Raw genomic sequence first — 24,217 nt, 5'->3', positions numbered from 1 at the left:
TTGTGAGATTTGGGACTTCTTTAGTCTTTCATTAAAGATGAAAAGAAGGCAGAGGGGTAGTAGAAGATGATACATAGGGTTCTGAACTGAGAAACCTCAGTATGAACATGAATGGGCTATATCTGAATGCCTGTTGAAGTACCGGTACAGGGTTGTAGCATCTTGCATTCGTTCTCCTTTCTGCCCTTCTGATGGTTGTGGGTTTTGATCAGGGCCTCAGCACCAGCTCACACCATGTGGACCGCGGATGAGATTGCGCGGCTCTGTTATGAGCACTATGGGAGCAGGCTGCCCAAGCAAGGGAAGCCTGAGCCCAACCGCGAGTGGACGTTGCTGGCAGCTGTGGTGAAGATACAACCTACAGCTGACCAGGCCGGCGACCGCCCTGACAGACCGGTGCAAGGTGAGACCTTTTCTCCCTGGAACGCTGTCTCTCCCTGTAGGAGATGGTAGAACTACGCAGGGCTAGACAGGGACGATGGCGGTTGGGTGTAAACCGCGATGTTGGGCACCCCAGGGGGCGGGGTACCTCTGGTGGTGGTAGATAGCCGTGCCGGAACCGCAGTGCACAGTTAAGTCAGCCTTTGGGGGACTCAATGTGCAGACTTATTAAACCTATAGATCATTCAGATTCTGAGAGCACACGTAATGATTTTTTTTTCCCCCTCAGTGACAAAGGAAGTTGTCTCAGTGGGAACAGGAACCAAATGCATAGGCCAGTCCAAAATGAGGAAGAGCGGTAAGCCCCGGTGGGGTCTGAACGGGGCCTGTTAGGGAGCTTTTGGAAACCGGTGTGCATGTCATCCGTTCCTCTTCTCGGCAGAGCAAAGGGGCAATATCGCTAGGTGGCTGACCTTTCAGTTCCCACTGACTGTCGCTCCAGTTGAAAGGACAGAACTCATTTAAAGAATGGAAGTAAGCTGTGGAAGCAAAGGCCACCAAGAACATCTTTCTGAGTGGCTTGAAAGTTGGCCAGTATTTTCATGCTCAAACCAAAAGTTGCCTGGGCTTAGCTATTCCATATTAGATCTGAAGCCCCACAAAGCAATCTTTAATTAAATGGAGATTTTGGCACCAGAAAGAATATGGAAATCCCTTAGAGGTCTGGCATCTTCACCTTCTGGTTGCCAGTTAACAGATTCCTCCTCCAATTTGCTTTCCTCATTCTCCTAGCCTTTCCTCCTGGATATGGTGAAGCTGTTCCAGGACCACTATTGATAGAATTCGATGGAATTTTATCACTATGAGCACAAGTATGGCATGAGGGTACAAAAGATCTGGACTCTTCTCCTCCATATAAAGATTTCCCTATAAATCAGGAGTTCTCAGCTAGGGGAGATTTTGCCCTCCAGGAGACATTAGGCAATATGTGGAGACATTTTGATTGTCAAAACTGGGGAGAGGGGAATATGCTAGTGGTCTCTAGTGAGTAGAGGCCAGGAATGCTGCTAAACATCCTGCAAAGCCCAGGACCGCGCCCCTCTGCCCCATTCAACAAAACATTTTCCAACCCTAAATGTCAGTAGTTGAGGAAACCTTGCTGTAAATGCTTTGCCAGTAATGATTGTAAAACTTTCAGGCAAAGCCCTCCAGGAGCTACATGGTCATTCTGGGTGCTGGGAGAAGCTACTGTGTTCTGCTTTTAGGAACCAGGGAATCTCCAGGTTCCATATGTTTTCACTGATGTCCTGTCTTTGCCGCAGGAGACATCCTCAATGATAGCCATGCTGAGGTCATAGCCAGAAGGAGCTTCCAAAGGTAAAGCTATATCCCGAAAGAGTCTGATTTAGCTTGGGTGGAGGCCCCAGAATATGCATTTCTAATAAGCTCCTAGGTAATACTGATTATGTAGGCCTCTGAACTGCACTTAAAATAGTGCTCATCTACACAGTGGTTCTCATGCTTGAAGTGCATCAGAATCACCTAGAGGGTTTGTTAAAACCCAGGGCTTCCCTGGTGGCGCAGTGGTTGAGAGTCCACCTGCCAATGCAGGGGACGCGGGTTCGTGCCCCGGTCCGGGAAGATCCCACATGCCACGGAGCCGCTGGGCCCATGAGCCATGGCCGCTGAGCCTGCGCGTCCGGAGCCTGTGCTCCGCAACGGGAGAGGCCACAACAGTGAGAGGCCGCAAAAACAACAACAACAAAAAAAAAAACTAGATAGCTGGGACCATCCCCAGAGATTCTGATTCAGCAGATCTGGGTGGAGCCTGATAAGTTGCATTTCTAATAAATTCCAGCTGATGCTGATGCTGCTGTTTCAGGAACCGCATTTTGAGAATCACTGGGCTAGGTCATTCTCATAATTCCAAGTCGCTACCAGTCCCATTGGTCTGCAGTATCTCTTTCTTTCTTAGTAATCATGCAGCCAGAGTCTTTCCCTTTACCACAGAGACTGGTTGTTCGTTCTGATAACATCCTGCACCCCATTAGGTACCTTCTCCATCAGCTCCACTTGGCAGCCACCCTGAAGGAGGAATCCATCTTTGTCCCAGGAACTCAGAGAGGACTGTGGAAACTCAGACCAGACCTCTTGTTTGTGTTTTTCTCCAGCCATACACCCTGTAAGTATATTAATGCCTTTGGGTTCATGTTACATTGTCTGCTTCCTTATTGTTGTCTTATCCATAGTTTCTCAAAAAAACACCTTAGATGAAGTGTAGCTACAACCATTGATAGTGCCTCTTTGTGAACAGCCCAGTGTGCCTAATCACGTCTCTACCAAGGAAAAGTGGAGGGAGCTTCACTCATACTATTATTCAGTTCTCAGTTCCCAAGCAGGATTTGCAAGCTTAAAGCTGAGACCCCACAAGGTCCAAAACCAACAAGAGGGCTTAGAGGTCCAAAGCCCTGAGTTCTGTGGTGATTTATCCTGAAACTCATTTCATTCATTCATTAAACATAAATTTTCTACTCCTTGTCAGGCAAATGTGACATACTGGTTATGTAGCAGTGAATAAGACTAGTCCCTTGCTTACCCTTTAGTTTTTTAGGAAATGTGGACTGTCATGGTTAGTTAAGGTAAATTTTGATGAGTTGTAAGGGGATGTTCAGGTGCTCTGGTTGCATTAGGCAGGAAGACCAGACCTGGCCGATTTTCTATCCTTTGTTTTTCTGTCTTGAAAATTGGGAATAATTCCTACCCTTTGTAGACAACAGTTCAGGGATAGTAGTAAAATTTCCTCACCCTAAAAACTTTGAAATAAGGATATAATATTGTCCCCTGAGTATTAAATTTTAAAATTAACTATGCAATTAGAGCAGATAGGTAATCACTCTTAAGAGACAGTAACTGAAGATCATAACTCAAATCAAAAATATAATACAGCTTATGAAAGAACAGGAAAATGACATACAGAGGGAGGCAGGACTCATCCATACCCTATTCTTAGCAGTGCCCTGATAGGTTGTTTCCTAACTCAGTGCTTATCAAACTGTAATATACATATAAATCACCCAGGGCTCTTGTTAAAATGCAGATTCAAATTCAGTAGGTCTGGGGTAGAGCCAGAGGTCTGCATTTCTAACCAACTCCCAGGTGGTGCCAGTGGTATTGGCCCATGTATCACATTTTGAATAGCCAGGGCCTGGCTGATCCCAGTGGGAGGTGTAGCATTCCTGTGGAGAGAGATACATCTGGAGATCACAGCTGGCCTGACCACCTAATCAGACAACATAAATCAGTGGTCTACAGGCTGGTACTGCTTTGTGAGAGTGTACTGGTCCATGGCCAGATGAGAAAAATCAGGACTACTCAGTGAGTTTTTCAAAACACTAATTTCTTTCCATTTTAAGGTTATGAGATTTTTATGCATTTTTAAAATAATGATAAATAGGATTTTTAAAGATCTTACTTGGTGGAATAAAAAGTTGTCGACACTCTAGTCGTCTTAAAATCTTCCTGAGATTTTACTGGTCTTTGAAATCAAAATTTAGAACCACTGATCTAACTCCCAGGGTGATGGGTAATCTTTTACAGTGTGATGTCCACCGATGGTTTGTCTGCAGGGAGAAAGAACACTACCTAGAGAATGTGACTATTTGGCGCCCTTGGCATTTATTCCTCATTACTAATTGATAAGTTGGTGCCTGGATTGGCTACTTCAGACTGGTACTTGTGAGCTGTATTAGCATGAGTCAGCCTCTTGAGTTCAGGCATCTGTCAAGATCAAATCTCTGAGCCTTCAGAGTGGGAGGTGGGCCCTGGGGAATTCTCCAAAGTCACTGTCACCTTGTGAGGTCTCTGGAAGCCTGCCAGCCAGCCTCTCTGGCAACACTCCCAATTCTGCATCTCTTGCCTTTCCCACTCTTAGGTTATAAAGACCACAGACGTATTATTTACACACTTTAGAAAAGCAATACACATTAGTGTTTGAAGAAGAAGCTCCCTTCTCACAGGGGCGGTGTGCTTTTTACTGACCTCTGGTTTTCTTTGATTACCTGTAAACACAGAGTGGTTCAGAAACCTCTAAACCAGCTTGGGGAAACACCAGTTGTGTAATTTACTGTGAGTCTTTACTGTGGGGATATGCAAGATGGGGAAATTGTGAGCATTATTTGCCAAACTTATTTAACCATGAAATCAAACATCCACTTTTGTTTTCCAAGGCATCTTATGGAATAATATTCCACAAAATGCACTTGAGAAACTGTGCTCATTCTAAGCCAGGGGTTCTCAACTCAGGATCATTCTGCTGCCCAGGGGACATTTGGCAGCATCTGCAGACATTTTTCATTGTCAGACTCAGGGGTGCTATTGGTATCTAGTAGGTAGAGACCAGGGAGGCTGCTAAACATCCTGTAATATATAGGGCAAGCCTCCATGGCAAAGAATTATCTGGCCCAGAATTCAACGTGGAGGTTGAGAAACCTTGGTCTAATCTAGTGTTTCCAAAACTTCTGTGGTAAGAATCACCTGGGATCTTTGTTAAACAATTCAGTTTTCAAGACTCCTCCCACTGAGAGAGTCTAGCTCACTGGGTCTAGGATACGGTCTTCAGCAAGAACCTCAGAAAATTCTTGTTAGGGAAATTTGGCCAAGTGTTCTTAACTCATCTCAGGTAGCTGGGAGAATAGAATTAAGCTTCATTTAAGTCACTGGTTCTCAAACTTGACGTTGCATCAGTATCACCTGGAGACCTTGTTAAAACAGACTGCTGGGTACCACCTCTAGAGTTTCTGATTCAACAGGGCTACTGTGGGTCCCAAGAATTTGCATTTCTATCAAGTTCCCAAGGGATGCTTATGTGACTGGTCTGGTGGCCTCACTTTGAGAACCACTGGTTTAAGTGATTTCTTCTCCTACAGGTGGGGATGCCTCCATCATTCCAATGCTTGAGTTTGAAGATCAGCCTTGCTGTCCTGTCAGTAGAGATTGGGCCAATAATCCATCAGTAGAAGCTAGTGGTAACCTAGAAGCTCCTGAAGATAAAAGGAAATGTGAAGACTCAGATAGTCCTCTGACCAAAAAGATGAGGCTTGAGCCCAGGACTCCTGATGGTATGGCTCACCATCAGAGTTTTGGCAACCAGGAAAGTGGCCCTAATTCACCAGATGTCAGCAGCTCTAATCTCACTGCAGAGGAACTAGCCACTGTCACTGGAATGGCCCCCGGTGGCGCCAAAGTGGTGGACGTTTATAGAACTGGAGCCAAGTGTGTGCCTGGAGAAGCTGGAGACTCAGGGAAGCCTGGTGCTGCCTATCACCAGGTGGGGCTGCTCCGAGTGAAGCCAGGCCGGGGGGACAGGACTTGCTCCATGTCCTGCAGTGACAAGCTGGCACGGTGGAACGTCCTCGGATGCCAGGGGGCACTGTTGATGCACTTCCTAGAAGAGCCCATCTACCTGTCAGCTGTGGTCATTGGGAAGTGCCCGTACAGCCAGGAGGCCATGCAGAGAGCACTGATTGGGAGGTGAGAGGGCAGGGAGGGAACAGTCTTTCCAAAAAACAGTCTGAGAATATGTCCAAAGAGCCTGGACATACATACATACGTACAAAGAGTTAAGAATTTGTTTTAAGGAAATAATTAAGAAAGTGCTCAAATATTTAGCTTTGTGTGTACTAATTTAAGGAAAAAAAAAAAAAAACCACTGAAATGGCCAGCAATAGAAGATTGTGATTTTTGTTACAACTAATATTGATGAATATTTAACATGGAAAGATGCTCATAATGTTTAAAGAGCAATTTAGAAGGTAAAACAAGTTCGTTTGGGTCTTGAAGTATATATGCCCATAGAAAAAATTTATAGGAGGATATACACCAAGGTATTAATATGATTACCACTGAGTTGTGGTATTATGTGTGATTTTTTTCTTCTTTGTGATTATTCTATTTTCTAATTTTTGTGCAGTGTGCATATATTGCTGTTACAATGTTTAAAAACCTTCAGACATTAGTGTTAATTTTTTAAAAAGAAAAAAAGACAAATGATGACCACTCAAGCGTGGTCTCCCTGAAGAAGGGCAGCCAAACCTGATTAATGCTGTAGTAACTGAGGGCAGATAAGGCCATGACCAGGGGAGGTCTGTGGGCCCTTGTCAAATGTACCACTCCTAAAGCTGACTCTTGGAAGCAACCCCAGGATATGACCCACTAATTCCACTCCCGGGTACATACACAAGAGAAATGAAGACATACATCCACGTAAAAGTTGTACATGAATGTTCATAGCAGCATTAGTCATAATAGCCCAAATGTGCAACAGCCCAAATGTCCATCAGCTGGTGAATTGATAAACAAAAGGTGGTAGCTCCCTGCAGTGGAATGTTACTCAGCCGCAAAAAGGAATGAAGGACTGATACATGTCACAACATGGATGAACCTTGAAAATCTTATGCTAAGTGAAATAAGCCACACGTTGTATGGTTTCATGGAGTGAAATGTCCAAAATAGGCAAATCCATAGAGACAGAAAGTAGATTCATGGGTGCCAGGAGCTGGAGAAGGGGATGGTGAATGACTGCCGTTAGGTGCAGGATTTCTCATTGGGGTGACGAAAATGTAGATTGCAGTGCTTGTTGCACAACTCTGTGACTATACTTAAAAAATTGAATTATAACTTTAAATGGGTGAATTTTATGGTGTATAAACTATGTGCCAATAAATATGTTAAGGAAAAAAAGGCAATCCTAGGCACTGTGCCCAAGACATTTTCTGTTTTCCATGTTTTCTTGATTCCAAGACTTTAAGTTGCTGTCTGCTCTGCTCTAGACCCACTACATGTTGGCATCTAGTTTGTGTGAAATATTCAAAAGAAAAAAATGAAGCTTTTATATTATAGTATAATTTTGGTTTCTGGCCTGTTTTAAGGACTCCCTAGGAAGCTGATGCCGACAGGTTAGTATTTCTTCTTAAGGTTTTCAAATCTTTCACAGCCAATATGAGAAATGGAGTTCGGTGTTACTGAAGTCCCTGAGGGGTGGTGACTTAGTTTATAGCTGTCACTTCAGAGTGATGGAAGAGATCTTTCTTCAGCCATAAGGTTCATAGGATCTGGATTCTATTCTGTCACAACCTCCTATACCATCCTCCCCGTAAATAAATAAATCCACACACCTTCTAAGGCCTTTGCCTCCCACTGAGACATGGGTGGTGATGTGGTCCACAGTCCTAGATACTCTCTTTCTCGATGAGTGAGCCTAAACTACATGCCTTTCCCCTCACGTTTAGGTGTCAGAATGTCTCAGCTTTACCTGAAGGCTTTGGAGTTCAAGAAGTGAAACTGCAGCAGTCAGATTTACTATTTGAACAGAGCCGCTGTGCAGTACAGGCAAAAAAGGCTGAGAACCAAGGCCGACTTGTTCCTTGTGGGGCAGGTAAGGGATCCATGTTCCACTTGCTCTGGAGTAACTTGTCCCTGAACATTAGAGTGGCCTGGAAGGGACTGCATCCTCCCAGCCTGGGGTAGCAGTTTACCACTCAAGTGGTCAATAGCATGGGCTCGGGAGATAGCCACACTGGGTCAAGTTCACACTCTTTATGACCCTGGGCAACTTGTCCTCTCTTAGCCTCAGTTCCTTCATCTTCGGATAAGAATATCATTTGTCAGGGTTGTTACGAAGAATAAATGAGAAATTCTGTTTCATGCATTTACTGTGTTCATGTAATAAATACTCAATGATTGTTAGCTATGATGATGATGATGGTGGTGGTGATGATGATGAATCATGAACCACTTATACTGTTGTATTCTGGAGGCCAGGCATCAGAGTGGCAGCCACTGTCTCTGGCATCATATCCAGCTCTCATGAGTCTTCAGTGGTAGGGGAATATTTTTATTAAAATACCTCTGACATTTACAGAAAACTGAACAGTTTTAACCCCAGAATCTTATCTTTTCATAGCCATCGGCTGGAGTGCAGTTCCTGAGCAGCCACTGGATGTCACCGCCAATGGCTTTCCGCAGGGAACAACAAAGAAAGGAATCGGACGCCTTCAAGCCAGGTATAGCATATTGGGGCAGAAGGAGATGGTGGCAGTGCATTCACACCTCACCACCCTCTAATTCCAGAACATTTTCTTTTTCTTTCTTTTTTTTTTGGCTGCATTGGGTCTTCATTGCTGCACGCAGGCTTTCTCTAGGTGCGCAGGCTTCAGTAGCTGTGGTTCGCAGGCTCAATAGTTGTGGCACATGGGCCTAGCTGCTCCACGGCATGTGGGATCTCCCCGGACCAGGGCTCGAACCTATGTCCCCTGCATTGGCAGGCGGACTCCCAACCACTGCGCCACCAGGGAAGCCCCTATCTGTTCATCCTTTGGTGGGCGTTTGGGTTATTTCACTTTTTGGCTATTATAAATAATAATTCTGCTCTGAACATTCATATACAAGCTTTTGGGTGGACATTTGTTTTCAACTCTCTTGGGTATACCTAGGAGTGGGATAGCTGGGTCATGGGATAACCTTATGTTTAACTTCTGAGGAACTGCCAAACTGTTTTACATAACAGCTGCACCATTTTAAACTTCCATCAGCAATGTATGAGTATTTCAATTATCCTGCATCCTTTCCAACACTTGCTATTGTCTGTCTTGTAATCATTTTAGTGGGTGTTAAGTTCTATTTCATTGTGGTTTTGATTTGCATTTCTCTAATAACGAATGATGTTGAGCATCTTTTCCTGCACTTATTAGCCATTTGTATATCTTTTTAAAGAAATATCTGTTTAGATCTTTTGCCCATTTTTTAAATTGGTTTATTTGTCTTTTCATTGTTGATTTGAGAGATTTCTTTATGTATTCTGGATATGAGTCCTTTATCAGATATATATTTCAGATAATTTCTCCAGTTCTGTGGATTGTCTTTTCAGTTTTTGAAAGTGTCCTTTAAAGCACAAAAGTTTCAAATTTTAAGGAAGTCCATTTTATCTCTTTTTGTATTTCGTGGTTTGTGCTTTTAGTATCATATGTAAGAAACCATTGTCACAAAGATTTACTTTGTGTTTTCTTCTCATGGTTTTAGCTTTTATGTTTAGGACTTTGATCCATTTTGATTTAATTTTTTATAAGGTGTGAGGTAGGGATCCAACTTCATTCTTTTGCACTTGGATGTCCTTGTCTCAGCATTTCTTGGAAAGACTGTTCTTTCCCCTGGAAGATTTTGAAAGGAACACTTTCTTGGGCTTTACCACTAGAGATTCTGGTTTAGTGGGTCAAGGCTGGAACCCGAGAATCATTTATGAAGCTGCACAGTGATCAGACTGGCAAGAAGGGTGCCATGAAAACAAGACTTTGTATCTTCAAATTGGCTTTTATTGAAATGTGGAGCATATGATCTGTTGGACATGAGACTTGGGTTTCATGATTGTGTGTTTGGAGTTTCATGCATCTGCCTTATTTGTTCTTCTTTTGTTAAATGTTCATCTTGCCCCCTCTGCTTTTCCCTCCCAGTGAGCCACAGAGGGTCTGCAATAACACGAGGGTGGGTGGGGCTATGGGGTAGCAGCCTCCCCGCCAAAGGCACTTCCATCTGTTTGGATTGAGCTGCCTCTGAATGACTGTTGTAGGACTCCCACAATTTGTAGGTAGTTCTTTTCATTCTAAGTGGCTTTTCCATTTCTTTATTGCGCCCTTATAAAAAGTTGTATTGGGGCTTCCCTGGTGGCACAGTGGTCGAGAGTCCGCCTGCCAGTGCAGGGGACACGAGTTCGTGCCCCGGTCCGGGAAGATCCCACATGCCGCGGGGCGGCTGGGCCCGTGAGCCATGGCCGCTGAGCCTGCGCGTCCAGAGCCTGTGCTCCGCAACGGGAGAGGCCACAACAGTGAGCGGCCCGCGTACCGCAAAAAAAAAAAAAAGTTGTATAGTAATTAAAGTTCAGAGGTGGATTTGTTTCTTTTCTTTTTGACATGCTTATTTGTCTCCCTCAATGGAAATAATAATAACTTACATCTTTTTAGACTTAAAAAAAAAAAGTTTTTTTCTTCAGAGACACTAAGCAGGGTTCAAGTGGCCTATACAGCAGACCCAGCCTGCCTCTTGGTGGCCTAAGCTGTTGAATTGAGTAGTATTTACAAAATTGTTAGGGGTAGAAATTTTTTAACCAGTTTTGTCTCAAGGGCCTCCCTGCTTCAGGCCATTGTCTGCATCTCTCCGGGGACCAGCAGTTAACCACAGGCCACGATGTGTAAGCAGAGCAGGTCACAAGGGACAGGGAGCACACTTCCTGCTGAGCTCTGCCTTTACTGTAAGTGACAGGCTAGCAGCAACCCATACTGGCCCCACCCACCTGCCTGTGGCTTCAGTTTGCTGTTTTGCTCAAGTCTAAATGCTCTTCACTGTGAACCTACACCATCTTTTACCTTAAAAGCTTTCCTTACGACTTCTTTCTGGCTCAAAATTACCAACTTTTCTCCAGATTCCTAAAGTGCTGTTTTCCAGTTTATCCCAATATGTCAGTGTTTTATGTGTGATTGGGAGTGCCCCGTGTTCTCACCCTGGCTCCGTCTCCAGTTGTCAGGTGACTCTGGACAAGTCCAGTAGCTCTCTGGGCCTCAGTGTGTTCGTATGTGTAAAACAAGGATATTGGAGTAGATGATCTGAGGTATCTGACATGTTGTGGGTGTCTCTCCATTTAGAAGGCAGACTCCATACAGGAGGAAGTTCATGGTGGAAAGAGCAGAAGCTTTGCAGTTCAAGAGACTGATATTTAATTCCTGGCTCCCTTTCCCCCCAAGTGTGTGAATTGGGCAAATTACTTTACCTGTCTGGGCCTCAACTTCCCTAACAATAAAGCAAGGGTAACTCATAGTATCTGTCACACGGGAATGTTGTGAAAATTGAATGAGAGAGAGTGCCTCTAACATGGTACAGGGCTTGCAGTAGACATCTTGTTAAGATAGATTTCTTCTTCAGTCATCAAATGAATCTAAACATTATGTGTTTTAGTTTTTTTTAAGACACTTTTTTTTTGGCTGTGTTGGGTCTTCATTTTTGTGCGAGGGCTTTCTCTAGTTGTGGCAAGCGGGGGCCACTCTTCATCACGGTGCGCGGGCCTCTCACTATCGTGGCCTCTCTTGTTGCGGAGCACAGGCACCAGACGCGCAGGCTCAGTAGTTGTGGCTCACGGGCCTAGTTGCTCCGCGGCACGTGGGATCTTCCCAGACCAGGGCTTGAACCTGTGTCCCCTGCATTGGCAGGCAGATTCTCAACCACTGCGCCACCAGGGAAGCCCCTGCACATTATGTTTGAAAGGGCCAAAGTTACTTTAATTTTAAAGACCAACAGCTGCTGGGGAGAGTGGGTTTTTCTCACTTCTCATTCCTGAGTGCTATCCTGGAACCACCTTTTTTAGAATGATCTGGAGTATGAACTCAAGACTGGGATGTTAGAAACATTTAAAATACTAGTGCGACACTCAAAGGTAATATTTTATTAAGTCTTTGTGTTTATTGCAAACAATGAGATAATAACAGGAATAAGATAAAGGACCCTCATTTTCAAGAAGCTTAATTTTTTTTGCGTTACGCGGGACTCTCACTGTTGTGGCCTCTCCCGTCGCGGAGCACAGGCTCTGGACGCACAGGCTCAGCAGCCACGGCTCACGGGCCCAGCCGCTCCGCAGCATGTGGGATCTTCCCGGACCGGGGCACAAACCCATGTCCCCTGCATCGGCAGGCGGACTCTCAACCACTGCGCCACCAGGGAAGCCTGGCAAATCCTTTTAAATTCTCTTTTCCCTGAAGAGGCATATTCTCTTCCCTTCCCAGATGAGCTACTAGAGCATCCTGGAGAGATCATTACATGGCTCATTGGATTATAAAAGAGAAGGGTAAGAGATTAAAAAAACAAAAACAAAAAAAAACAAAAACTAAGCGTGTCTAAGTATGTTAGAATAAAGATAGGGCTAGGTTGAAATGTGAATGTGTAATCTTTAAAAAATTATGTATGGATTGCTTTCCTAGCTCTTTGATATACCAACCAGTAGTGTTAACCAGCTCACCAGGAAGACTAATATCTAAGAATGTAATCCTCACTGTTAAAAGGAACTAGGGCTTGTTGGAGCATAGCAGCTAGCAGCCACCAAGATTATTTTGCTCCACAGATGACATCATTGGTTATTATTGGGTGGGCCTCTTTGACAGAGGAATTACTATTATGGTCACTCTGTTCTGCTGTTGAACAAGTCTTGAGAAAGGTCTTACTTCTCTGGAGGGAGATATAACACCTTAACATTACTCATGAGGTGACTTAGACCAAAAGCATTCATAAGAGAAAGTGCCATTTGCTCCTCCAGAGGGAATAATGTTGAAAACAATTTTACAGATCTGGTCTCAAGAAGCTGTTAAGCTGTCACTGATGGCTTTTCACAGTGACACTGGAGGCCTTGACATTTCACCCAGTGTTGGTGGTAAATAGAATCCAGTTTGCCACCTTCCAGTGAGGTTTAAGCGTTGTGTTTCTTTAATGAACCTTGAGTGGATCCCATCTCCAGACTACAGATCGTGGCATGATTGATCACTAAGGCTTGTGAATGAAATGCCTTGACATATTTCATTAATGCTCTGTAATAATATAGCCAAATTTTCTTTCATAGTTGTACATCGGTAGCCACTGGGTTATAGCAGAAATCTCATGGGCTCACCTATCAGTATTTCAAAGGGAAGTGTGAGCATCCCGGGCAAGATATTAGTTTATTTTTTGATGTTCCTCTTTTGCTGATTCTGAGTGACCTGGACAGTGGAAATGTTGAGTCTGTAAGACTCTCTGGACTTCTTGAGCAATAAAATGGGTGGTCATGTCACCAAAAATTTCAGAGTCTTAAATCTGGAGATGAAATCTTTGATTCTAAGTAACAGTGAACATATCAACTTATCTACCTGAAGACATACATACAATAAAACATAAATAATGTTTGTTTTCAACTGGGTAAAACCAATCTTGATACAGTGCTAGTTGTCTGAAAAGAAAAAAATTCTAAGTCTCCCTTTTTTGAGGGTCATGGCCTCCTGGCTTTACTCTTAATATGTTTTTATTAGCTATAAACTTCATTGTCTCTCTTTTTATGCTTAGGCCTAGAAAGCATAGGGAGCTGCCAGAGAGCCTCGTTTCTTTGTCCTGTATGAGATTTTCCAGGACCATCACTTCCCTGCTCCAATATATAGAATAATTTCTCTTCAAATTGCCCTGGTTCTTTCACAGGAGAATAACATCAGCATCTAAACTCCATGTTCGAAAGATGTATGTTCGATGGTTTCTTACAAGTCCTTGAGGTGTTAGCTTCATATAAGTAGTTGGTGCACCAGTGAATGAGCTACACAAAATATTATGTAAAGCTGTAAGGCTTGGCTAAAAGTAATTTCTTAATTGTCTAATCAGTCAATATGAATTAGTCAGTATTATTCACACTTAAACTACTAGATGAATAAAAGATTTAACATTAGAGTCGCCTTTGGTGACCACCCTTTGGGTATATTTTCACTAATATTGAACAGTCAGATTATTTTCTTCTTGAGTAATAATTTTCAGTTCTAGTGCAGTCATATAAACACTTGCACAGTATTTTAGTTCTATAATTTAAGTTCAGTTCAAGGGGATTGATATTTCAATCTGACAGTTCTTACTTAGTGGCAGCTTTAGCTACAGCTCCTTATTAGCTCTACCAGGCCACTTTATTAATTGAGTGGAAAAAAATATGAGAAATATTTCTCTAACATCTTTCTAGTCCACCCAGACTAGACCCAATGACCCAATACATAGTATGTATAAAAGACTCTCATATACAATACAAGCTCCCTGTCAGAGAAACTCATTTTCTAGTCTTTATAGAAAAAGAAACTGTAGTAATTTTATTGAAATCTACATGTTTTAAGTGAACACATATCAAATGTAGAACATCTGTATGTATCTGTATTATATAGAATATCTGTATTTTATAGATAGATAGATAGATAGATCTGTTTCTGGGCATTCTGTTCTGTTCCATTGGTTTGTTTGTTTTTCCCTGCACCAAAACCATACTCTTAATAACTCTAGTTTTATAATAAGATGATATCTGTTAGGGAAAGTCCTCTTGCCTTGTCTTTCAAGAGTGTCTTGGCTTTTCCTAGACTTTTATTTATTTTTTTTTTAGACTTTTAAATTTAAAGTTCAGTTTGGGGAGAATTGACATTTTTCATTGTTAAGTCTTCAAACCAGGAATATGGTGTATATCTTTTTATATAATGCTGGTGCCAAATTGGCAGTTGTGCCCCAAATTTAAAACAAGCAGTTTTGAATGTTCACTTATTTAGGTCTTCTTACATATATTTCAGCAAAGTTTTATGATTTTCTTCACATAAATTTTCACATCTTTTATTAGATTTATTTCTTGAAGATGTATTAGTTATCTGTTGCTGTGTAACAAATTACACCCCCCCCAAAAAAAAAAACCTAGTGGCTTAAAAAAACAATTAACATTTATTATTTCACAGTCTCTGTGCGTCAGGAATTTGGGAGGAGCTTAGCTGGATAATTCTGACTCAGGGGCTTATGAGGTTGCAATCCATTATGTCAACCAAGACTACAGTCATCAAAGGCTTGACTGGGGCTGGAGGATCCAGTTTCAAAATGGCTCACTCATGTGGCTGCAAGGTCAGTCAGTGCTGGCTGCTCGCAGGAGGCCTCAGTTCCTCTCAATTTGGGTCTCTCCATAGTCCTACAAGTATTCATCTTTACAACATGATGGCTGGTTTCTCCCCAGAGCAAGCAATCCAAGAGAGCAAGGCAGAAGCCACAGAGTCTTTTGTGAGTAGCCTCAGAAGTCACACTCCAACCCAATCTCCTAATGGTTATTCAGATAACCCCTATTCGGTGTGGGGCGGGGTTGCATAATGGCACGAATTCCAGGAGGTAAGAATCACCATTCAGAGATTGGCTACCACAGATGCTGTTTTAAGTAATTCCCTTTCATTTCATTTTCTGGTCATTGCTACTGCAATCAACTTTTTTGTTGTTGTTTATTTCTCTCTTACAATTAATGTTTGTATCCAGCAACCTTGCTAACTCTTATTATTCTACTAATGTATCTGGGCATTCTTTCGGAATTTTTGAACATAGTCTATCTTTTGCAAATAGTATTTCCTTTCCAAACCTCCACTCCTTTTATTTTTTTTTCTTGACTTATTGTGCTGACCAGAACTGACAATATCACAATCATCTACGAATAATGACTTGTTTTTTGCTTTTCAATCTTTATTCCTTTTATTTCTTCTCTTACTGGCCAGACCTTCTGTGTAATGTTGGATAAAAGCAGTGATAGCAAGTATCCTTGTATTATTCCTGATTTTTTTTTTTCTTGGCCATGCCATGTGGCATGCGGGATCTTAGTTCCCCGACCAGATATGGAACCTGTGCCCCCTGCAGTGGAAGCGCAGCCTTAACCACTGGACCGCCAGGGAAGTCCCAAAGCTTTGTAAGCATTGTTACCCAAGGGGCCAGCTCCCTTGAAAGGAGGAAGCCAAACATAGCTGATGGGTATCCTTGGGGGCAAAATTTAGTAATTCCCTCTGTCTTTACCCCATTTCAGCCCGTCACCTTGATGATTTCACTGCTGGTAACATTTCTTGAGAGTTTTGGGGTTTTTTGTTTGTTTGTTTGGGCTGCGTTGGGTGTTCGTTGCTACACATGGGCTTTCTCTAGTTGCAGTGAGCGGGGGCTACTCTTTGTTGCGGTACTCAGGCTTCCCATTGCCGTGGCTTCTCTTGTTGCGGAGCATGGGCTCTAGGCATGCAGGCTTCAGTAGTTGTGGCACGCGGGCTTAGTTGCTCCGTGGCACGTGGGATCTTCCCGGACCAGGAATGGAACCCATGTCCCCCTCATTGGCAGGTGGATTCTTAATCACTGCACCACCAGGGAAGTCCCTGATAACATTTCTTAAGATGAGAATCAGTTTTGTCCCTCAACCTAATCAGACTCTTGGGTCTGGATTTTTCTTCTTGCCAAGTGCAATAAGGTGAAAATGGGGGCTCAGGACCTTCAGACCTAAAAAGATACCATGTGAAACCCAGTATCTTTGATAGGGGCCTGATACATAGTAAACACTTAATAAATCTTCTTGGTCTTCTTTTTCCAAACAGATCCCGAATCAGCAAAGTAGAGCTCTTTAGATCATTCCAGAAGCTGCTAAGCAGTATTTCAGAGGACAAGTGGCCAGACTCCCTCAGGTGATGCCATTGACCTATGTTTTTTCATATTTAGGAAGACTTCTGGTTTAATTCTGCTTATGGATGGCAGGAAGCTTTGGCAGGAATGGTGGTTCAGTAGGCGAGTGGGTACTTATTACTAACACATGCTCTTCAATCCCCATGGCCCCATTTGCAGATATGTGTATGATCTGAGCCGTGGGAGATGGGTAGTTGGTAATACAGAGTCACACGAGCCTAAGGGCAGAATTGGGGCCTGGGCCATTACAGGCCCTCCTCTTGTTCCACCTCCAGATGGACAGCATTGTGGAAATGTGAGTGCTTGGGGAGCAATAGATTCTGTTGGGAGTATCATTCTCTTCTCTTTTTCCTTTGTTCACATCACTGCTTGTGAACGGAAGCTCGAAGACTTAAATTACTTTCCAAACAGGAATGTAGAGAACTATAAAACCACTTCTGGGGTGGGTGGGTGGAATTCAGATACTGACTACCCAGAGTTAGGCCAAATCTCACAGGGTAGGGGCACAGTCCCCACAAACTGACCTCACTTCAGGACACCAGCCACATACTGGGGGGCGGGGGGCGGGGCAAAGCCACTTACACTTCTGACCAACTGACTACAAACTCAGGTTCCTACTTACCCCTCAGGTTCAGTAATTCACTAGAAAAACGCACAGAATTCAGGAAAGCACCATACTTACAATTACCTTTTATTATGAAGGATACAAATAAGGACCAGATGAAAGAAGGGACACATAGGGCAAGGTCTCCAAGGGTCCCCAACCTGACACTTCTGTGTCCCCAGGATGCATCACCCTCCCTGCATGTCACTGTCTGTCACCAACCAGGAAGCTGACCTGAGCTTCAGTGCTCAGCATGTTTAGTGTCGTTTCATCAATAAGCATGATTAATAGAATTGTTGGCCACATGATGTGGTTGAACTCAGACTCCACCTTCCAGTATCCCCACCTCAGGAGGTCAGACTGATATCAGATGGCTCAAAGCCCCAACTTTCTAAACTCATGGTTGGTCTTTCTGGCATGGCCAGCCCATCCTGAAACTATCTAGGGCCCACCATGAGTCATCTCGTTAAGCAAAAACTTAGGTGTGATCTGAGGGGTCCACCATGAATAACAAAGACATTCCTATCGTTAGGGGAATTCTAAGGGCTTAGAGGCTCCCTGCCAGGAACTGACAACAAAGATCAGCCAAATTCTTTTTTATACAACAGTGGGGAAGCGAAAGCGTAGCTATATATGCTTCCATATGAAGAGGCTACCACCTGTTTTCACCATCATGCATCCTACAGTCAGTATTGATGCCCTCCCCTCATCCATGGTCAGTTTGCTTGTTTCTTGTCTGGAAGAATGAATCAGACTGGAACTGGGTGGGTTTCCGTACATTCTGTGACTTAAAAACAAATCTGGACTTAGGTAAGGAGAGACTTCATTCAAAAGGATTATTGTAATAAGAGAAAGGGCCTGTTACAATAGGAGGAGGACTGACGCAATAGCAAGGGCATTGCAATATTAAGATCTGTAAGCCTCTCGAAGAGCAGGTGCAAAGGGATTTTCTTTTATACGGAGAGAGAAGCAAAGTTAGACAGAGCTGGGAATGGGGGAGTAGGACGAGCCGGTAGTGTGATGGAACAATTGAACAGGAAGTATTGATTCTCAGGAGGGGCTGTTAAAAGAAGGGCTTGTTACACATGCTGATGCTGGCTCAGGCTGAAAGTGGCTCAAAGTTCAGGGGTCTGGGGGAAGGAGAGAAGCATAACTAATATTTGGTCAAATTAGCAGGCATGTGGTCGAGATTTTGTCAGTGGCTACAAACAGTTCAGCTAATCGTTATGAGGCAAAGAATGGGGTCTGTGTCTGGCCTTGTTAGAGGTAAACCAGGGGGGCATTCATGAGTCTGTCTAAGCCATGAAGAAGGGTGGTTCTTTGCAGTCAGCCACCTCCCACAACACAGAAGTGTGGGAGGGAGATTTTTTAACCATAGCTTGTTTGGGGAACTGAGGGCTCAGCTAAAGTTTAACATTGTCATGTATGTGGTTCCCATCCATTAACCACCAAAAAGCTATGGGAAATTGATCAAACAACGAACTTTAGCAACTTTAGTTGCTAAACTAAAGTTTAGCAACTTTAATCTTTGCTGAAGTGAGTGAAGAAACAACTTGGGTCTCCTCAGATCTTGGCAAAGAACGAAAGAGTAGAAGCAGGATAAAACCTGAATCAATGAGACATGAGGCTCAGTTTCTTCAGCTGTGAGATGGCAAGGACAGAGCTCAGGGTCGGGGCTGAATCAAGAAGAGGGCTCAGAGGAGCCTGACTCAAGTTTGATCAAAGGAAAGAATCTTTGTCACAAGAAAATCTTTTGATCTGGGAGTGAGTATTATAGATATTATTCAGCACGTCAGCCGTTCTTCAGCAGTCAGAGACACTAAGGGATTTGGGAAGGGGTGTTGGCTGGCAGTACATAGGAGAATATGATTAAGATGGAAAGTGCTTTGGGAAAATGCAGTTGAGAAATTTCTAACAGCTAGATCCTTATGGTGGAAATTATAGACACATAGAAAATTTTAAACCAAGTAGTAGATACAGTTATTCTTGTTTTATCTGATTCCACCAGGACCAGACAAAACTAGCATTCTGTTTATTCTTACCTGTTTTAATCCATGCTGTTTTCTAGTGAATTCCCTACAAAGGAGGTAAGAGTCAGCATAGGACAGCATAACAAAATCCTCCTGCTTCCTAAGTCTCTTGTAATAAATCCGTCCAGCCTATTGCTGAGGTGTCTTGCTGGCCGCGGTGGTGAGCTGTCCAGTGAGAACTTGTGTGCTTGGTGGTGTGTGTGCATTAGGGTGCAGAAGCTAGTGACGTACCATGAGTACAAGGAGGCCGCATCCACTTACCAGCAGGCCTGGAGCGCACTCCGAAAGCAGGCATTTGGATCCTGGATCAGAAACCCACCGGATTATCAACAATTTAAATGAGCAAAGTTTACTGGCAGCAGGGTGTTTTCCATTCATTCATTCTGGACTGCCTTTTTCCTACGTGCTGGATAAGCCTTAGCTTTTCTTGTGGCTGATCAGGAAAAAAAGACTGCCATCTACCAGAGCAAAATATCTCTTCTGTGTGAGATGGATGGAATTCTGGACATGGAACAACCTATACTTGACTGAAGTAGCTCGCTGCTAAAACAGCATCTTGCTAATGACCTTGGTATGTGTCCTGTGTTTTATTGCTTCTCTAAGAATAAGAATTTGGAATGTGATGCTTTAAAAGTACTCTGCAATAGCTCCATTTTGTCTGTTCCTACATTGATTTGGCAAGTACTTATTGGGCTGAGATTATCTTTGAATCTCTGCAAGTTTTAGAGTTTTGCCTGTCATAGTGGGCATGTATTTTGTATATCCAGTCTTTTTTCCTTTGGAGAACCACCCTTTCCTGCTTTACCCATGCTTGGATGAAGTGAACTTTACTCCTTGGCTCCAGGAATGTGAGCCAGCCCTGAACAGTCCTGGAACTAGTGCCAGAGTGATCAGGTAAGATTCTCTCTCCTCTTGTATCAGGAACTATAAACGCCACATAATCTTGGGATTGCCTGTGGCTGCCGTTGCCTACTACATAGAGACAGCCAGCTTGAGAACAAAGGCAATGAAGGAAACAGCTGAGAGAATCAGAGCTCTCGTGACCTTGTCTGGATGCCTGAAACTAGTGCCTACTCTGGACTTCAATTATGTGAGATAAATTCCTATTGTTTTGAGTAAGCCTGTTTGAGACTGTTTTCCTATGACTTTGAATGGAAAGAGTTCTGTCTAAAAGGCCAAAAGTCCCTATAGTAATTCAGCAGCAGAGCTAGCAATCAATGCTGTTTTTACTAACAACTAATGTTTAACTTTCAATCTCTTCACACTCTAATTTATTGACTAAAAGTGGAAGTTCTCCATGTTGGGATTACTCAAGGTCATTGTTGGTTCTTCAGTATTTCCTTATACCTTTAAATATTTTAAATAACAGCTTTATTGACATATAATTCACATACCATAAAATTCACCCATTTAAAGTGTACAGTTTGGTGGGTTTTAGTATATCCACAAAGGTGTGCAAACATCACCACGATCAATTTTAGAACATTTTTGTTCTCATCCGGGGGAGGCGGGGGGATGCTGTTTGACCCAGTACAGTATCCATTAGCAGCCGCTCCTCATTTCCCCTCAACCCCCTCAGCTCCAGGGCAAACAGTAATCTACTTTGTGTCTCTAGGGATTTCCCTGTTTTGAACATTTCATATAATGGAATCATACAATATGTGGTCTTTTGTGACTGCCTTCTTTCACTTAACATGATGTTTTAAGATTCATGATGTTATAACGTGAATTGGTAGCATGAGTCAGTACTTTATTCCTTTTTATGGAATAAAAATAATATTCAGTTCTATGGATATACCACATTTTGTTTATCTAATCATCAACTGATGGACATTTAGGTTGTTTCCACTTTTTGGCTATTGTGAATAGTGCTGCTATAATCATTCATATACAAGTTTGCATGTGAACATATGTTCTTAATTTTTTTTATTACAGAAGTAATACGTAAATTTTTCTTTTTTTTTTAAATTTACCATTGTAACTTTTTTTTTGGGGGGGGGGGGCTGTGCCGTGTGGCTTGCGGGATCTTAGTTCCCTGACCAGGGATTGAACCCAGGCCACAGCAGTGAAATCACCGAGTCCTAACCACTGGACCACTGGGGAATTCCCCCATAAGTTTTTCATAACAAGTTATCCTTGAACTTTTTTCTATAAGGAATCCTTTTAGATAGCAGGAAAGAAAGACAAAAACATCACTACCTGAAGGCCAGACCCCTACCATATGCTGCTTTAATCAGAGAGATCCTTTTGCCTGACCCCAAATCCTATGATATGAGAGCAGTTAAGATACCTCGATTGGCAGAAGCTTTTATCCACAGAAAATTATGCATCTCTCTCTCTCATGAGATTCTTTTTTTTTTTTTAATATTTTTTAATTTTGTCTGCGCCAGTTCTTAGTTGCAGCATGTGGGATCTTCATTGTGGCATGCGGACTTCTTATTTGCAGCATGCAGAATCTTAGTTGCGGCATGAGGACTTCTTAGTTGCGGCATGCGAACTCTTAGTTGCGTCATGCATGTGGGATCTGGTTCCCCGACCAGGGATCAAAACCAGCCCCCATGCATGGGGAGTGCGGAATCTTACCCACTGGACCACCAGGAAAGTCCCGAGATTCTATTTTAAAGGATAAAGATTTATATGAGAATGTAAGGAGATAGTCTTTTTATTCCTAAATTTTATAGTGTTCATCACATGTGCACCCAAAAAACTAAATATTAAAAACACTCCTGAATTTACACTTCAGAACAGAGACTGGCAAAACCCTGAATGATAGAGACCAGAGGCAGCTTTACCTTGGACTCTGCCTGTTTTCTCAAGAGCTAAAAGGGGAGCTTAGACAGCCAGCTTCCTACATTTTGCTTTAATCTCTTAAAACCCAAGTTTAGGGACTTCCCTGGCAGTCCAGTGGTTGGGACTCCATGCTTCCACTGCAGGGGGTGTGGGTTTGATCCCTGGTCGGGGAACTAGATCCCACATGCCACGTGGTGCTGCCAAAAAAAACACCCCAAAAACAAAGCCAAACAAAACAAAAACCCAAGTTTAGAATCTCACCTATGCCTTAAAATCACATCTCTACAATATTGGCAGGTTCTCGAACTTCATACATTTAGATCATATGTTTTTACTGATAAATGCTTCCAATTTTTAAGTACCTTTTTAGACACTTGTTATAGGACATCCCTGGTGGCGCAGTGGTTAAGAATCTGCGTGCCAATGCAGGGGACGTGGGTTCTATTCCTGGTCTGGGAAGATCCCCCATGCCAGGGAACAACTAAGTCCATGCGCCACAACTACTGAGCCTGTGCTCTAGAGCCTACGAGCCACAACTACTGAGCCCACGTGCCACAACTACTGAAGCCCCCACAATGAGAAGCCCGCTCATTGCAACGAAGGGTAGCCCCTGCTCACTGCAACTAGAGGAAGCCTGCATGCAGCAACGAAGACCCAACGCAGCCAAAAGTAAATAAGTAAATTTATAAAAACTTGTTATAGAAGTTTTTAAATAGACAAAAAGTAGAATAGCACAGTGGGCCTCCATGTACCCATCACCCAGACTTAACAATCATCAGCTTTATGCTGTTGTTATCTAATCTATTCCCCCCTCCCCTCCAATTTTGTTTTTCTTGGAATATTTTAAAGTGAATTCTAACCATCATATTCTACCCAACAAAATTAACAATCATTCCTTAATATTTATTATGCAGGCTGTGTTTTATTTCCCCTGTTGTCTCAAAAATGTCTTCTGACTATTTTGTTGAAATTAGGATCCAAACAATGTCCACACAATGCATTGGATTGATGTGTCTTTTTCTCACTAAATCTGTAGCAGTTCACTCTCCAAGTTTTGTTGTGTTTTGTTTTGTTTTTGCGGTACGCAGGCCTCTCACTGTTGTGGCCTCTCCCATTGCGGAGCACAGGCTCCAGACGCGCAGGCTCAGCGGCCGTGGCTCACGGGCCCAGCCGCTCCGCGGCATGTGGGATCTTCCCGGACCAGGGCACAAACCCGTGTCCCCTGCATCGGCAGGCGGACTCTCAACCACTGCGCCACCAGGGAAGCCCCAAGTTTTTTTTTTAAGGTACATTCAGAGAGGTCTTACATCCTTGTCCCCTCACCTCTGTTTCTTCCTGCCCCCAGCAGTAACCATTTTTATTAGTTGGTGGACATTGCATATTCTTTCTTTTCGAAATACTCTGTGAATAGCCTACATAGAATATTTTGTATTTTTGCCAATGTATATTTTGGATAGATTCTTAGAGGTGGGATTCACTGTGTCAAAGGGTAAATGAACATATAATTTTTCTTTATTGAAATGTCTTCTAAATTCTGTTTCTAAATACAATGAAGTGCAAAAAAAATAGCAAAATGTAGGGCAGCATTATAACATTCCATTTCTAAAAAAAAGAAGGATGAAAGGTATATATCTATGTTTTGCTAAACTAGCTCTGAATAGATGCACAGGAAACCACTAACACAGGGCCTATGGGGTGGGAAAGGGAATGGCTGGGGCCTGGGAGTGGGAGGGAGACTTTTCTTATTTTTAAAATTTTGAACCATGTTAATATAGTATCTATTTTTAAAAGTAAAATTTAGAAAATGAAAAAAAATAGAAAAAGTTTAAAATATCAATAGTTTTAAACTGTAGAAAAACCCCAACATACTCAGAAGTGACATTGCATAGGGAAGAGGGATTCAACATGCTTTAGGCAACTAATTCCACAGAATTCTCTCTTTACTGACAAAATGTCTTCTGAAATTTGGCTCTTTCAGAGAAGTTTACTTCTCTGAAAATTTTCAGCATTGCTTCCTCTTTATTCTGTGTTCACAAGTGGGTTCCAATGTTGTGACTATGTGTGCATAATTTTTATTCTCTTAGAATTTTTAAAAGTTGTCTTGATTTAAATAATTTTGTGTATATATTCCATTTAGTCATTTCTGCCTCAAAACATGGGG

The 24,217-nt window shown here is 42.7% G+C and overlaps 1 protein-coding gene across 4 annotated transcripts; it reads left to right on the top strand.

Annotated features, from left to right (window-relative positions):
• The first annotated feature begins 173 nt into the window (after positions 1-173).
• ADAT1 (adenosine deaminase tRNA specific 1) lies at positions 174-19,708 on the top strand. 4 transcript variants are annotated; one of them, XM_065899040.1, is made up of 9 exons: positions 174-403; positions 671-739; positions 1,704-1,758; positions 2,433-2,563; positions 5,307-5,910; positions 7,668-7,813; positions 8,342-8,441; positions 16,548-16,634; positions 19,476-19,708. In XM_065899040.1, the coding sequence occupies exons 1-9, from the start codon at positions 235-237 to the stop codon at positions 19,606-19,608; spliced, it is 1,494 nt and encodes a 497-aa protein (XP_065755112.1). In that variant the 5' UTR covers positions 174-234; the 3' UTR covers positions 19,609-19,708. The 4 variants fall into 4 exon arrangements, with proteins under 4 accessions (XP_065755112.1, XP_065755113.1, XP_065755114.1 ...); XM_065899041.1 differs by lacking the exons at positions 7,668-7,813; positions 8,342-8,441 and having other exon boundaries at positions 235-403; positions 19,476-19,608; XM_065899042.1 differs by lacking the exons at positions 174-403; positions 1,704-1,758 and having other exon boundaries at positions 708-739; positions 19,476-19,608.
• The last annotated feature ends 4,509 nt before the right edge of the window (positions 19,709-24,217 follow it).

This window comes from Phocoena phocoena, chromosome 20 (assembly GCF_963924675.1).
Source record: "Phocoena phocoena chromosome 20, mPhoPho1.1, whole genome shotgun sequence".
Classification (NCBI taxonomy): Eukaryota; Metazoa; Chordata; class Mammalia; order Artiodactyla; family Phocoenidae; genus Phocoena; species Phocoena phocoena.
This window is presented reverse-complemented; position numbering and strand designations above follow the sequence as displayed.

What these genes read in the sequence shown, in the direction of transcription:
- ADAT1 (XM_065899040.1), top strand. Translation starts at nt 235, where the DNA reads ATGTGGACCGCGGATGAGATTGCGCGGCTCTGTTATGAGCACTATGGG. An exon ending in CAGAGAGCACTGATTGGGAG is followed by an intron (nt 5,911 to 7,667) that starts GTGAGAGGGCAG and finishes CCTCACGTTTAG; the next exon opens with GTGTCAGAATGTCTCAGCTT. An exon ending in AAGTGGCCAGACTCCCTCAG is followed by an intron (nt 16,635 to 19,475) that starts GTGATGCCATTG and finishes TGTGTGCATTAG; the next exon opens with GGTGCAGAAGCTAGTGACGT.